We start from the raw sequence: 16,273 nt of genomic DNA, 5'->3' as shown, positions 1-16,273 counted from the left end.
TCCTAGAATGATTCCAATGTGTAGTTAGGTTTGTGATCTATTAGAGAATAAATGGATAATCAGCCTGTTAGGAAAAACATTTAAAAAGAGAAAAGAGGAAAAGTGTTGCCGAGGATCTTTAACTTGAATCTAATCACAAAGAAACATAATACAAATTCAGATAGAAGAAGGCACCATAGAAATAACCAACCTGTATTATTAGAAAAGGTCAATGTCATAAAGGTTGTTTTAAAAGACTGAGGAATTAATCCAGATTAAAGATTATAAGAGTTTTGACAACTAAATGCAACACACAATCCTGGGCTGGATCCTGTACTAGAGAGAAACCAAAAAACACTAAAAAGGACATGATTGAAGTCACTTACAAGTTTGAAATATGGGCTATGGATTTAAGTACTGTAACGATGTTAAATTATTTGAACTTCCTGATATTGTGTGCTTAATTCAACATATGTGCAACCTATTCTGAAGTGGTTCATTTAAAAGTAGAATATATGTGGAGAGAGAGAGAAATAATAAAGCAAATGTGACAGAATGTTTAAAAAACAAAGGTATGTGGAAGCATTTATCTAAGTTGTACAGCTTATCTGTAAAGGTGAAATTATTTCAAAGTTAAAAATTCTAAAAATAAAAGAAATTGAGGGGTTTCTCTAAGGACTTTCAAAGATAGAACCCAAGGGAAGCTACTGAGTTAGAGACAGACAATGACTCAGACATACCAAGGTCTGTCTTCTGCCAGAACCAAGGTGGGAGCACGTGGGGGCATGGAGGGGCTGGGGTGGACGGGGAGGGGACACCGGACACCAAGAGCAATGATGACGCATTTACAAGAAAAGAGCAGCAAGCAGCAAAGTCAAGAGTCAGAACTGGCAGATGAACCAGCTGATAAGTATGAAGATAAGATACAGCAACTCTGGAAGAAACTGCTAAGTACTTTAAGTCTCTATAATTTACCCCAGCTATTGCTTGTAACTTCATATTCCACTGGCACAATAGCAGTTTTAAAAGCCAGTTTTTGCAAGGTGTAGTGAAAAGTAGCTGAAAGGAGAAATGCAATGCATTCTAGGAGCTCTCTTTGAAGTAAAAATTCATTTTTATTCTTCTCATACTCTTGTGAGAGCTGGCATCTGAATATGTACTGTCATCACTCAATTCAGACGTGATCCTCAGGCCAAGGAACCTACTCCTTGGAGTTGGAGGTACCTGCTTTTTCATCACAATTGGATTCTTCATTTGGATCCCAAATAGATCTCAGGCAGGGACCACATCCATATATGTAGTTTGCTAGGTTCCTGCTGTTCATCTCTGTCTGTGAACATTTGTCTACTGTTTTTTCTGCAAAGCTGTGCTTTGCCCAGGACAGCAGAGCTGTGCAGTAAATACAGCAAGTGTGAGTTTTACAAAGAGTTTTGATCTTGTGGCAGAAGCAACAAATTCAAGAATGACCTTCTGTTTGTTGAGATGAACTAGATCTTCCTTGGAGTTGAGGTTTCTCCATGTGGAGCAGAAGCTGCATAGAAATTTTTAAGCTAAATGCTGGGGTCTATGAGGCTAAGACTTCCACCTCTGCTTTGGAGCAGCTGAAGAATACTATTTTATTTAAGATTTATGAATAAAATACTTAACCATGCTTTTGTTTAGTGGTGGGTTGTAAATGTTTATTCTGTCAAGATATAATAGACATTGAGTTGGTGTGACTTAGGGGTATGGAGAAGACAACGAAGAGACAGGACTCTTCCCTTCAACGAGTCTGTAATCTAGCTGAAGTTTATAATATTACATTTTTTAAAAGCATGATAAAATTTTTTGATCTTCTGCTCTGATCACTGTCAGTCCTGATACGTGGGGGTTGCTGAGCTGCTGTTTATCTGCCTCATCCAGCAGACAAGGGTGGGATAAGGGAGGAGATGTGTGGAATTAGCCCTGAGTAAGAAGCAAGCAGAACGTGGGCCCAGAATGGTTCCATCTTTTGATTTTTTAAAAAGAGAAGTCGAAATCCAGATATCTTTTACAAGCAAAATCTAATTTTCTCAATATTGCCTACTTAACCTGAATTTTTAAAACAATGCTAAAATCTCACTGTAAAAGCCAAAAAGTCATCTGTGCTGGCCAAACAGACAATTCATGGGAGATAATGTGATACAAGAATAAAAAGAAGGCAGCTTGTACTCTCTAATCATCATTTTGTAAGGGAGATGAAATGGGGGATTGTTTGGTTTTGCTTTCCTTTCCTTTCCAGTGTCTTCATGTCTTCTTTGTCTACTCTGTGGTGCTTTGACTTTGTTCATCTGTGAGCACTCATTTCCTAAACTGGGATGGTAGGGACCTTGGTGTGGATGAAGTTGTGGCAAAAACCTTGAAAAAGTAATGGTTTTATAGTCATATCTCATTGAGTCACTTGGCTGTCCGTGGTAATAAAGTTATGACAAAAGCTATGCAAACTCCATTTCCCCCAATTTTTTTTTAAAAAGTGGAGGGGGGCCAGGATTTAGCTCAGTGGTTCTGCCGCCTGCCTCACAGGAGCAAGGTCCCGAGTTCAATCCCTGGTACCAAAAAAAAAAAGTGGAGGGTATGAGGGTGAGAAATTTCTGGGGAAAAAATACCTTGGAGATGTGTCTGAGGGATGGTGGAGCCTGCTGTTGGAGGCTCCCTCCCGCTCTTCCCCTCCAGGATTTAAAAAAAAAAAATCTTGACATGGCCAACAGACCAAGCAGCCATTAAATGTCTTTGCTGCAGATCTACTGAAGAGTTGCTCTTGGATACAAGATAGAAAGCATAAGCCTACATCCTAATGTTTATTGAGCCTATTCACTAGGAACTGTACTATGCATTTAACATACACCTTCTCATTTAATCCTTTAGCTGCTTTCCAAATGTTTTTGTTATTTCCCAGAGACCTGTGACTTAAGAAATTTATTTTAAAAGATTTCTTGAAATAGAAGCACTCCAAACTATACCTCTAAATACAAAACAGAGTGGTCATAGTCTTGTTTTCAAAAAAATACTTAGTAAATTATGCTTTCTTACATTTTAGTGCATCTTTTTTTAAATGCCTAACCCTAAAATGATTCTCTTTTGCCCTAATTTACTATTGAGTGAATTCAAATTAAAATTTAGAAAAGGATTTGCTATATTATAATTGTTTTTAGTTACCACTTATTTTTTTTGTTTGTTTTTGTTTTTGTTTTTTAGTACCAGGGATCAAAGTCAGGACCTTGCATTTGCAAGGCAGGCAAGGTGCTGATAAGCTAAATCCCCAGCCCCATAATTGTTTTTTTTTTGTTTTGTGGCTTTTGGTTTTTTCCCCTTTTTTTTTTTTTTTGGTACCAGGGATTGAACTCATGACCTTGCACTTGCAAGGCAGGTGGCGGAACCACTGAGCTAAATCCCTGGCCTCATATAATTTTTTTGGTTTTTTGGTACAGGGAATCAAACTCGGGACCTTGCACTTGAGAGGCAGGAGGCAGCACCACTGAGCTAAATTCCCAGCCCCCAGCCCCCCCCCATTGTTTCTAGTTAACTCATTCCCCTGATTACTTCACCTTAAAAAAAATCAGGGTTGGGGGAGCCTTGAGTGAGATTTGCATAACAAACCCTAGAGGAAAAGTATCATCACACTGGCCTTTTGTCTAACATTGACTTTTTTTTTTTTTTTGGTACCGGGGATCAAACTTGGGTCCTTGTGCTTGCAAGGCAGGTGGCAGAACCACTGAGCTAAATCCCTGGCCTAACGTTTACTATTAAATTAAGCTGCATTCTGATCCATTTTCCTTTAACAACCACACTTTATTAATGAGAAATTATAAACATCAAAACGTGCTCATTATTTATTATAAAAGTCACCAATTTACTTATTCTAAAATTGTCCTAAATTATCTGTATCATTTCTTAAAACCATAGAGCTCAGTGAAATTTAAGAAAACAAAAAAGATAACAAAATAATATTAACTCTCCTAAATATAAAATATTTGTTCAGAATTTGGGACATTATCTGAGATGCATTTGCAATTTGAAAAACTCTTTTTCACCAACTAGAACAGGGGGGCTTGTTAAATATCAATATCAGGCTCTACCTTCAAATTTCTGATTCCTTAGGTCTATGTGGGGGCCCTATAATTTGAATTTCTAGCAAGTTTTCAGATGATTGCTAACACCTAACACTTTGAAAAGTCCTAAAAGACATTATTGCCTTTCTCCGCATCATCTTCTTCCTTCCATCTTTCGTTCCACTCTTATCTTTTCCCACGTTTTTTCTTTTTCCTTCAAAACCAATCTTCTCTTCCTCTTTTTTGTTCCTTTTCCCTTCCTTCTCTTTTCTATATATCCTTTTCCTTCCAGGATGATATTTGAGGCATCCAGCAGGGCCATATTTAGAAGGACTTGTTAGAAATCTTACTCATAAAACAGTATTTATTGAACAGCTACAATGACTTCTTCATTCATTAAACAAACATTTATTGAGACACTCTGCCTCATCAAACAACCAGGAGAGGCACAGAGTAAAAATATATAAATAATTAGATATAAAAATATTGTATAAAGTACAAAATTTATATAAATACATAATGATCACAGCATGTTATTAATGTTCTGAACTAAACAAATGAGTGTCTAGGATGAAGAATAATAGAAATACTTTTTTCTTATGAAGTCAGACAGGGCCTGGCCCAAGAGATGTTTTCAAGATGAAACCTACAGAATGAGAAGGAAAGCCTAGCAGGAGCAGAAAGCCTTAGGAGGAGCTGTCCAAGAAGGGGAAATGGCAGGCACCAAGGCTCTGGGGCAAGAAAATATCAGGGAGTGTCTGCAAAACTTGAATCAGAACCTGGCACACAGAGGGTGCTCAGTCAGTGTTTACTGAACGGATAAATAAATGAATTACCAGACCAGGCAACTGGAGAACAAGAAGCATGCAGGAGACAGGCCAGGAGTGGCCAGAGGCCAAGTAATGAAGGGCCTGGGTGAGGACCATAACCTTTGAGGAGGAATTTGGATTAACTTTACTAATCCACTTTGCCCTCCTACCGGTCATCCAGTTCCCCATTCTCCCTAGCCTGTCCCCACACCCAGGTCAAATTCTGGTCTACAGTGGCAACCCACTTGCTTCCTACTGGGACTATAAGCAATGTGGTAGTGTACAACTCCTACCTGACCAATTACTGTGCAACTGTAAACCGTGGTGATTGAAGGCTTAGAAAGATTCTTGGTTATAAAGAACAAAATACAATAGCAACATACTCAATATGCTACAGCATGCAATGTATAAACACATATTAACATTAATTCTGTGGATGGAAGATTGTTGAACAAAAGAGGGGAAAACAGTAGGTTCCTGATGCGATTAAAGCAGTTGACATCACTTGGTGGATCAGAGTTCCCCTAAGGAATAGCTCCACCCTGAGACAAGGAAGAATTTGAGAGCCTCTGCCATACTCGAACTAAATTACCTGTAGGTGTGACTACCACTGATCTAACCCAAGAATAGGGCACCCAGCATGTTTGGGTGCAAAACATGTATCCCAACTGTACTCCGGCCCGTAGTGTGGAGTAGCAACGAAGTGCATGGCAGATTAAACATTGGCCCACAGAATAGGGAAGAGACTTAGGGGAAACAGGTGCAGGACATCTGAATCCAAGGACAAACTGAATTTGTTTTTAATGAAGAGCAGCAGACAGAAGAAAAATGATTTATGACTGAAAATAGGCAGATTAGACGAACTCATTTCCAGAAGGAAGCCAAAGGATGAGTCTGCCTAGAATATGAAAAGCCTTTAGCAAAATGGGCCTCCCCAACTCCACAAATGATGCTGAATAAAGCTAGAACCCAGCTTTGGGGAAGGACCTGTCCCAAGACACAAAAGGCCTCTTAGCCATTCTTAATACAAATGGAGGCTTCAGTGGCCATGAGGTGATGGTCCTCTGTCCTGGCTGCTGAGGCTTGTGCAGACTACCTGAGAGAATTGTGCAGCTTTCCAAATTTACAGAAGTTCTCTGGGGGCACTTGTGATTTACATCAATGTACTATGATAGCCTCCACCTCCAGAACAGGGTGATAAAAGACACACCCTGCAGTATAGTTAGGAGGGATAGGAACCATTTAAAATACCACATGTGTCCCTCCTTGTGGTGGGATAGGGACCCTGCTGTACAACAGTACTCAGTGGAAACTGGGCTGTGAGAGTGACTAAGTAATAGTCTTTGTCCCTAAGTAATCTGGAAGGTGGAAATAATTGAGTCATGATCCACTGTAATTGCACCTGTTCTTAATTTCTGATGTTTATGGGTAAGGGTAGATTCTGTTTGGAAAGCAAAACAAATGTGTCTACAATTTGTATTGATCTACTCTGTAATGAAACTGTTTTGTATCATGACCTTACTGCAGTACAGCATAATACTAGTGTTATGAGGTGCTACATGTAAATAAGCCTTATGATAATCCTGACGATGATCAAATGGATTGAGCAATTGAGTTAAAGCTCCTTTGAATGTAATGCATATGGGAAATGACTGGCCTCAGGAGGAATTGATCTAACTAACCATTAGCTGATTTCTGTGCTGGATAGTTCTGCACATGTTTATTACAAGATTAAAATAGCAATAGAAGAAGGGGGAAAGAATAATAAACCCAGCACAAGAATAGGAGAATATTTGTAATGACTTCATGAAGCAAGTTAATTATTTCTTTAAATCTCTCTCTACCCTACACTGGCTTCTCCAAATGTTAGGCATGTTTATGTTGATACTTTTGTTATATCAGTTCTATAAATGCCATAACAAATGTGAATGCTCTGACACATATGATTTGCTGTAAGAGATCTGTATTTGAAACCCAGGAATGGCCCGTGATTACAATATGTAAATAAATGGTCCCCATTTATGATTTTTCAATTTTACAGTGGTGTAAAAATAACATATAATCAGTGGAAACTATACTTCAAATTTTGAATTTTGATCTTTTTCCAGGAACCAATACACAGGACAGTACAGTATTCTCTTGCAGTGCTGGGCTATAACAGAAATCTACAGCACCCAGTCAGCCCTGTGATTATGGCAGTAAACAACCAATTCTCTGACAAAGTTCTATTGCTAAGCTATGATATTCAGTAGATTAGGTGTATTAAATGCATTATCAGTTTACAACATCTATAATTTATGATGGTTTATTGAGACATAATCCTAAAGCAGAATGAGGAGCATCTGTATTTTGATTTTCATTCATGATTCCTGGTTCATAGCTCCTATAGCCCTTGTAATTGTCACATAACTAGAGCATTAAGAGTGTCTTTTTTAAAGATATTTGACCTTTGGTCCTTGATTTTTGAAACACCTCCAGAATATCTTCAGAATGAGAAAGGTAAAAGGCAGTCTTGTTCAGCCACACTTGAGTTTATATAAATGAGGTGATTTTTGGACAGTCCCTAGATGACCACAGGATGGCGTGGAGTGCCAAGGGGACCAGTCAGTGTGCTCAGAGGCTTGGAAGGGAACTCATGGGAGCAGAAAGAGGTTGAAGGTTGAATTAATGACTAATGAACAATGATGCAATCAATCATTCCCTACTTCATGAAGCCTCATAAAAACTCAAAGAATTGAGTTTAAGGGTTTCTAGAAGGGTGAGTAAGGACATCCATGTGCAGGGATGGAAGCACCTGTGCTCAGGATCCTTCTAAACCTTGCCCTATGTATATCTTCACTGAGTTGTTTATTTGTATCTTTTAAAACACAAGTCCCAGGGCCGGGGATCTAGCTCAGTGGTTCAGCCCCATCTCGAAAGCACAAGGTCCCGAGTTTGATCCCCAGTACCAAAAAACAAGAAAAAAAAACCAAAGCACAAGTCCCAACACCCCCACCACACACACACACACACACACACACACACACACACAATAGGTCAGGAACCTAGGCTTCATGGCAGGAGGTGAGCTGTGAGCAAGGAAATCCTGTGAACTGCACATGCTCCCGAGAGAAATCTAGGTGAAGAAGTCCCCAAACTATCTGTATCCTCATCCCACCCACTCCATCTGTCTCTGTGGGAAAAAAATGTCTTCCATGAAACTGGTCCCTGGTGCCAAAAAGGTTGAGGATCACCTTTAAAATATTCTTTGTAATAAACTAATAGATAGAAAAATACAGACAGACAAGGAAGTTCTAAGAGTGGCTCCTGGACCCCTGATAACCAATTATATCATTCATCATCAATAATGTGACAAGATCCATGCTTTCAGCCCTGAATGTGCAACTAATAATTGTGTTAACTGTAATATGGTTGCTAATTGCTATTGCTATTTTTAAAAAACAGCTGTTTGTTCACTGACCTCTAATCAAAACAGCCCCACTCTTCCCACATAGTCTGGGAAAGGTTTCCTAGTGTCAAGGAGAAAAGGTTATCCCTGAAATGGTACAGAGTGGATGATCCCAAATTCCTGGAATGCAATAACTTCTAAAACAAATGAATTGTCATGAGGTGAATGAACAGGCTCAAAAGAATTTGAGGAATTCCAAAGGTAGATAAAAGCAGGGGACAAAATAAATCAACTTATACTTTCTAGCTTCAGATAAACTCATCATAGAAAAGATAACTTGCAGTTTTTCCCAGTTCTATACTCTCTTGAATCTGTTACCATTCTCTCAAATTTTGCATATGAATACTGTACATGTGATTTTAAAAGAAAAATGTAATCAGTAAAAACTTAAATTTAAACCTCCCTTACTAGCATTCTAATTTTTATGGATTATTTAGAGCTCGCTAATTATTTGGGAGCTCTGCTGTCAGCCTTAAAATTAAAAATAAATAAATACAAACAAACTAATAGTTATATACATTTGGGAAAGAAATATATAGAGCTAGATTCATGTATTTATGAGTCTTCATACATATTTATAGAGAAAGATTATAAAAATAGATTTTTAAAAAATTCTAAACATACGTGTCCCTCTTTGATAGATCAAAAATAAAATAATTGTATTTAAATAAATCACTTCTTACTTTCTTAATTCCTATTCCAAAGGGCACTATTAGCAGGTCACTATTAATTTGGAAGCATATAATCTGTGTTATTGTGAAGATATTTTATCATTTCAGTTTTATCAGTCCTCTTCAAATTTGTCTTTTTGGTACATTTGTTTGCATTTTAAGAAGTATTATTAAATAGTACACTAGAAATTTAGTTCTAAAAAACATAGTGCAGTATGTTGGTGGCAAGTAGTATTAAGAAAAATATGTTTCAAAAAGTTCGGGAGAAGGAATTAACTAGAGATTTCCACAGAGAACAGAAAGGTATTAGGTATTTAGCATATTTAAATGGGAAGATTCTAAATCTAAGAGCCAACTTATGGGAAAAATTTCAAACTTTAGTGCAAAAGACCAAAAAAAAAAAAAAATGAACATCAGGAGTTAGTGGGACCTATGTAAAAAGAACCAAAAAATTGCAATTTGGATGTATTACTAAGCAAACTGACACCTATACAACTAAAGTTTACAAAGGTGCTTAACACATATGATCTTGTTCACTCACAACAGCTTTGTGAAGTGTTTAATGTATTATTCTAGTTTTACAGTTGAAGTAGCCACACTGTTTTCTGAATACAGCAAGACAAGGAAAAGGGTAATGTTACTAGGAATAAAGCTGAAAAAGAACTGAAGGAAGCTGGAGCTTATGATAAAGCCTGTAGTAGCTAATGGAGGAGAGAAGAGGGCTGTCTGCTGAGCTGAAAGGTATGCCAGGCTGTGCAAAGCATTCAATGTGGAGCAAAACATAGAGCAGAAAGAGCTCTTCAGTAAGACAGATGACCTGGGTAGAGAAATAAGAAAGATTCTCTTTTCCCAGAAATATACAGATGCTGTAGCTTTGACCTTCTTTGAGTGTTTGTTAACTTGAAAGGGGGATTTGAGAACTCTGGTCTGGCTGCAGATTAAAAGCCCATACAGTTTCTGAAGGGGATGAAATTTTATTTTTTATAAGAGATTTTTGAAATGTTTTCTAAAATAATTGAAACAAGTTTTACTTTTTTCTTTCTTTCTACATTTTCCCCCAAAGTAGAGAGAGAATGGATAATAGCCAAGAATATAGCTTTATGTATAATTTATGGGAACTGGCCAGACCTTCAATATGCCACCCAAAAATTAAAACGTGGACACTCATCTCTTTTTTTATAGGTATGTTACCTTTCAAAAATCAAAATTACAAAAATTGTTGGAATATTTTGCTATTATGACCTGTGTAGAATTCATTTTTTTTGCTGTTTGGATTTTGAGAGCTTTTGTAAAATCTTTTTTTTAGAAATATAATCATTGAAGTTCTGAGGCAGTTGCTAAAAGACAGTGCTGTCAGTGTCATTTCTTTGTACATTTGGGGTTGCTGAGCTATCAACAGTATTAGAAGGGAAAGAGGGAAGAAGGAAAGGAAGGAGGGAGGGAAGAAAGGAGAGAAGACAGGAGAGGAGGGGAGAGAAGAAAACAACCAAAAAAAAAAAAAGGTTTATATTGCTTTCTTCTATTCCTTGGACAATTTACGCATGCAATGGCTTTCACTTCTGGATGGTCAGTGATGGAAGTGCTTTGCTGTGGTTTGAACAATTGGTGATGATTGTATTTGTTGCTGCTTGGCACCGTTTGCCTTTCCCTAAGATTGAGGGAGCACGCAGACCTATGCGAGAGAAAGGGGAAAATGAATGGAAAAAAGAATGAAGGTCAAGTTGACCACGCCAGGCTCCTTGGGGGAGTCTTTTCTTCTGTTTGGGCCAAGGGGATGAGCGCTGTGACCTATGAATGCTTGGAGGTGAGAAGGGGAAAGCACTCTAATAAAAGGTTCCGGGAAAGAGTGCGGGCGACCTAGGGAACTGTGCTGCGGTCAAGTTCAATCCTGGGAAAAGAGGCCCAGGAGAAAGCAGATGAGAAAGATAGGAAGGAAGACAGGGAGGGGGAGACGCTGGGTGCGGAGGGGGGAAGGGGCTGGGGTGGGAGCCTGAAAAGTGAGAGGGAGTAAGCACTAATTGTGGCTAACATCACTGGGTTGAGGACCAAGAGGTGGGGAAAAGTGAAAGTCCAGGAGGATAAGGCAGAGCCCTGCGGACCGGGACAGGACAGGACCCTTGGCCGGGCAGGCGGCGGCGCGGGGCAGCGAGGGCAGCTTGGCTCGCCTGGGCCCCCTTGGCAGCCTCAGGCGTTGGCTCCTCGGGGCTCCCTCCCTCTCCCGCGCATTGTTCCTTTGCCGGGAGACGAGGAAATTGCCTTTTGATTGCGGAAGTCCGCGGACGGGACTCGGGGCGAGGCAGCGCGGGTCAGAATGGCAGCGTGGGAAGGGCTGTGCGCTGCCTGTCCCCGCCGCCCGTCGCGTCCGCAGCCCGCCCGGGGCGGCAGCAGGAGCGGGAGCAGCGGTGGCCCCAGCGGGTCGCTGGCCCCGAGGGAAACGCGCTGAGTCCGCTGGGCGCGCTGAGCGCGCAACAAGTGGCTCCCACGCTCGCCCTCGGTTCAGCCTGGGTCTCAACCACTGAGCGCAATGCTGAGCCATGGAACCGGACTGGCTTTGTGGATCACACTGAGCCTACTGCAGGTGAGTGGCCCAGACAAGGGATGGAGGGCTGATGGCCCTTCCCACCAAGCACCAAATTCCACTCTACTTTTCGCTCTACCAGGTCCTGCTTTGATGGGGAGATGGCAACATTTCTTCTTTTAGGAAGACCCGTCCTCTCCTGAAGCCCCCGCTCAAACTTGGAACTTATCCTGATGTCAAAAGCAAAAGCCACCTTCTCTCTGGCTACTCCTGTGGGAGAGCAACTAGGAAGAAAGTTGCCATGGCATTCTCTATACCCTCACGCCCAGCTGGAGGGCAAAGGGACCGGGCTGTGGCTGTGGCAGGGATGAGTGGAGGGGACTGGAGTTTGCTGAGGACAAGTCCCTGGGCAGTACAGACTGCGGGCTTAAACAGTGGTCTCTGATTCCTTTGCAGACTGGGCTGGTGGCGTCAGCGAGATGTAACTTCACCCTGACAGAGTCCAGGGTCTCCAGCTTGTGGGTGTCTGTCCAGTGGAGAACTTTAGGGTCACCCTGTAATTTTAGCGTCATCTACAGCAGTGACACCTCAAGGTCCGTGTGGTGCCGAGTCACTCGGATAGACAACACCACCTATGGATGTAATCCCAAAGATCTACAAGCTGGAACCACCTACAACTTCAGGATTGTTTCTCTGGATGGAGAAGAGAGGAGTGTGGTCTTGCAAACAGGTAACGTGTGACAGGTGTAGCTGGATGACCAAGCCAAACCTGGGCTGGGACCTGCCTTCCACCCAATGTTCGTGTGAGTTCCAAGCATGCAAAAAAATAAAAGTAAAAATACCTGTGAAGGTAAATATTGCCAAGGATTTCTATTCTGCTCAGATCTGGCTAGAAGCAGCTTGGTTAACTTGCAGACTCCTTTATTGCTGAAAACAGCAGGAAGAGGGAGAGGGAGAGGGCTGCAGCAAAAAGAAACCTTGGGCTGTGGAAGGAGTTTGTTAAAGTGATGTGGTTTGCACTTCCATCATGTTAAATTGTCAAACCCTGGAATAATTCTAAGGAAATGTTTTTAGAATAAATAATGAAAGTGCCATGATTAAGGATATGCCTTTCCTCAGTTTAGTTTTCTTTTCAGAACCAACACATAAAATCTTTAGGAGTAGAGTAAAGTTATTCATAGAAAAGTTCCTTGAAATGGGTGCACAAATTATTTTATATCCCTTGAATACCTAAAACAGGGTGTATTTGAGAGCATTCTTTGATTGCTCGGCACCTCAAATCGATTATTTTTCTTACACTTGGTAAATCCGTTCTTGTATGTGGTGAGTTTGTCTATCTTGTCTCACTTCTCTTATCTGTAAAATGAGAGTGGTAGACTAGGTCTTTCAGCGTTCAGTCCTTATGAAGTACAAGGGCTGTCATGTATATTACCTCATTTAATCCTTCCAGCTACCCAAAGATGTGTTCTACATTCCCTGACTTTGATGTTTTGTGACTTCATAAGTCTTTAATTGTATCTCAATTTGTGCAAAAGTAAAGCCCTACTTTCAGCCAGAAATTCAAATTTATGTGAAAAAAATCATAACAGTTAAATTTAGAAATGCATTATCCTTGCTATTTGTTCTCATTTCAACCTAAACAAAAATTGTTTCTTTAGCTATAGTTCTTCAAAGAGGAGTGAGAGCAATCAGTTTGAAGGGCAGTCATAGCCTGCCAGGAAATTTAACTAGGCTCATGTAACCAAATATTAAAACTTTTATTTGTTTCAAAGAAAACAATCCATAATGCTCAATTATACACTCGACTTGCTTCAGATGAAACTTTTACATAATTTATTAGAAATGTAGAAACTTAAATTGAAAAAAGTATCTACTTGTTAAGTATATACTTGTTATTTGTATGAAACTAAAAGGAGACTAAAATCAACCCCATAATCAGAACATTTTGCAGAAGTTTAAGTGGCTGTGTTTCATTCATAAAATTGTTGATTTCTTGGTATTTGAAGACAATTTTGTGAAAATGCATATTACTAGCACTACGAAATTTATAGCAGAACTTTCATATGTGTTAGTTATATTTGAAAAGGTGTCTAGTCAATTGTGTGTGTTCAATGTAGGAAAGCAATTTGTGAAAAACAGGTGAGCTTTCAGAAGCTTATTGGAGAAAACATGAAGACCTTAAGAAGCCAGAATGCAGTTGTTTAACCCAAAGGATTTACTTCCTGGAAAAATGATAAGAGAAAAAGACTCAGTAGGGGTAATGCTAGTGTAGAATAGGTTTTGAGTTTAGTTATGCAGGTAGGTGTTGCAAATCCAGAGACATTTGTGAAATATAAGAAATATTTGCATCTTATTGACTAGGTTGAGTAAAACAGGACTTCAGCAGCAGCTACAGTGTGTTGGCATGTAGGATCTCACCATGCTTCCCAAGCAGGTACCTTTTACGAGGACTTTTCTCCACACATTTTATGAGCTTAAGGTTAAACATGAAGGATAAATATTGCAGATAGTGTTCAAATCATGATGATTTTTTTTCCATACTTACTTGCATGATGGTGTAACCCTTCTTAAAATTCTGTACATTTTAAAATAAATATTTAAATATTTAAATAAAATATATTTTAAAAAACTTTTTAAAAATTAAGATATTTTAAAAATTGTTTCAGGGAGGTTATTTAAATAGTTGCTAATTATTTTTTATTTTACAATAGTTCTTTCTATATTTTAAGACGTGAATTTTTCATTTAATCAAGAGAAAGTACTAATATTCTTCAGTATTAATTCTAAGCTACAGAGGTGACGTCCAATCATATTTTACTGTTATTAAAGCAATGGCAATGAGTATAATATTAAGTCTAAGACAAATTTAAACAAAAAAGTCACTCAAAATGTATGTGCTTTCTTTATTACATTTTGCCTGGCTTATCAGTCTAGAATAAAAATAAGACATGATTTAGATAGAGATATAGTAGTTGCTCACATGATTTCCATATCATTCTATCATTTTTCTAATGATTTTTTCCAATAAAGTATCTAAAATACCTTAGTTTGGTGTCATAGAGATCTAACCTTAAGGATAAAAATGTCTAATTGAATGAGTAGTATTTTAGCAAGAATCACCACTCTGACTTTAAAATCAGAGTTGAAAAATGTGGATTCAAATTCAATTCAGCAAACATTTATTGTGCATGATAGTACAGGGAACAATGGCACATAAAGATTAGTGAGCTTATAAAGATGAACAAAAGGAAAACTCTGCCCTTATAGTCTTGAGCAGATGCCAGAGAAGGTTATGATGAAGATGGCAGCAGGACTTTACCACACCTTCCTGAGTGAGGTCTTGCCCAGCCTCATGTACACCATGCTGTCATGACTATAGAGGGAAAGCTACTTGGCAATTCTCAGATCTATTTGGTCATTAAATCATCAATGTAAAAATAATGTCCTTTGAAAGTCAAATCATTTAGTTACAAGTCCATCAGAAATAACAAAATGAACATGCCAAATACTGAATAACAACACTTTTGAAAGACTTGGGGTCTAGAATAGAGGCTGCCTCTGGGGATATGGGATCAGTGGCATTAAAAATGGAAAATTCACATAAAAATCCAAATATATGAATTCTCTTAAATTATTGGAAGATTTGGCAAAACTATCTACCTAGAATTCTATAGAGCTGAGTTGCAGCTTTTCATTCTAGATACCAACTTACTGGAATACCACTTCACTTATTTCCTTACTTGAATACACCCTAAGGACATTTGAATTTGTGACTTCTTTAGTTTTCATTTAGAGCTCTTTTTTTTTTACCAGCAATATAATACAGGTTTCCACTTAATATATATAGTAGTTATTCAATAAATATTGTCTAAATGGATGGATGAACAGATTGAATGGATGGATAGAGGAATAGAAAGATAGAGAGAGACAGAAAGAGAAGAGATGAATTAATGAAATGAATATTTTATGGAATAATGTACACAAGTAAAAATATCAAACCTTCTTTGTCAATAGGTACATGATAGAGCTCAGGGAAATAGAGTAGAAGTAGAAAACTTTATAAGAAGTTTCTCAGTGACATTTGCCTTCTTGTTAGTTGGTTTCAGTTATTTGTTAATCAGCCTCCAAAACAAGGTCCAAAAATACCTTCAAATGACTTAGTTATTTTAATAAGGCTAATTCCTTTGTCTTTAATTTAAAAAAATTGGACAGACTTTAATTATCAAGTCGCCTTACTAGCAATTATTTCCACAGAAAAATGTATATTATACTAGTCGGCTATGGTGACTTAAAAACAGAAGTTTATTTTCCACAGTCCTAGAGGCTGGAAGTTCAAGGTCAAGGTGTGTGCAAGCTTCGTTTCTTCTGAGGCTTCTCCCCCTAGTTCACAGATGGCTGCTTCCTACTGTGTCTTCACATGGTTGTCCTGAGTGTGTCTGTGTTCTCAGCTCCTCTTCATGAAGGACACTAGTCATAGAGTAAGTCCTCCATCCCCAGCAAAACCCATTGTAACTTACTCACCTATTTAAAGGCTTTGTGTTCAAATACAGTCTCAATCTGAGGCTTTTTTTTTTTTTTTTGGTACCGGGGATTGAACTCGGGTCCTTGCGCTTGCAAGGCAGGCAGCAGAATTACTGAGCTAAACCCCCGGCCCAAGCTGAGGCTTTATAGCATCAACAAATAAAACTTGGTAGAGACAGAGTTAAGCCTATAACATTTATAAAGCTTTAAATGTAAGTGATTATTTCTCAAAATTGCAAGTTAATTGCATCAAATGTCTT

At 38.8% G+C, this 16,273-nt stretch overlaps 1 protein-coding gene and 1 long non-coding RNA gene across 4 annotated transcripts in view; one reads left to right on the top strand and one right to left on the bottom strand.

Annotated features, from left to right (window-relative positions):
- The window catches only part of Ptprb (protein tyrosine phosphatase receptor type B), a 131,851-nt gene that overhangs the window by 19,446 nt on the left and 96,132 nt on the right, over nt 1-16,273 (top strand). For 2 of the 3 annotated variants that reach the window (XM_087192422.1, XM_004845046.3), the window contains exon 4: nt 11,949-12,222. In XM_087192422.1, coding sequence (XP_087048548.1) covers nt 11,949-12,222 — 274 coding nt within the window. Of the gene's footprint in view, nt 1-10,976; nt 11,553-11,948; nt 12,223-16,273 lie in introns of those variants that run through there. The other variant, XM_004845047.3, reaches the window with a different exon arrangement.
- LOC147823654 (uncharacterized) overlaps nt 1-16,273 on the bottom strand; it is a 49,215-nt gene that overhangs the window by 4,362 nt on the left and 28,580 nt on the right. The window lies entirely within an intron of this gene.

The sequence above is a fragment of the Heterocephalus glaber genome, unplaced genomic scaffold (genome assembly GCF_053883595.1).
Source record: "Heterocephalus glaber isolate CG9 unplaced genomic scaffold, H.glaber_assembly_v1.0 deba00001571, whole genome shotgun sequence".
In the NCBI taxonomy this organism is placed as follows: Eukaryota; Metazoa; Chordata; class Mammalia; order Rodentia; family Bathyergidae; genus Heterocephalus; species Heterocephalus glaber.
Note: the sequence above shows the minus strand (reverse complement) of the source record. Positions and strands in the feature narration are given on the sequence as shown.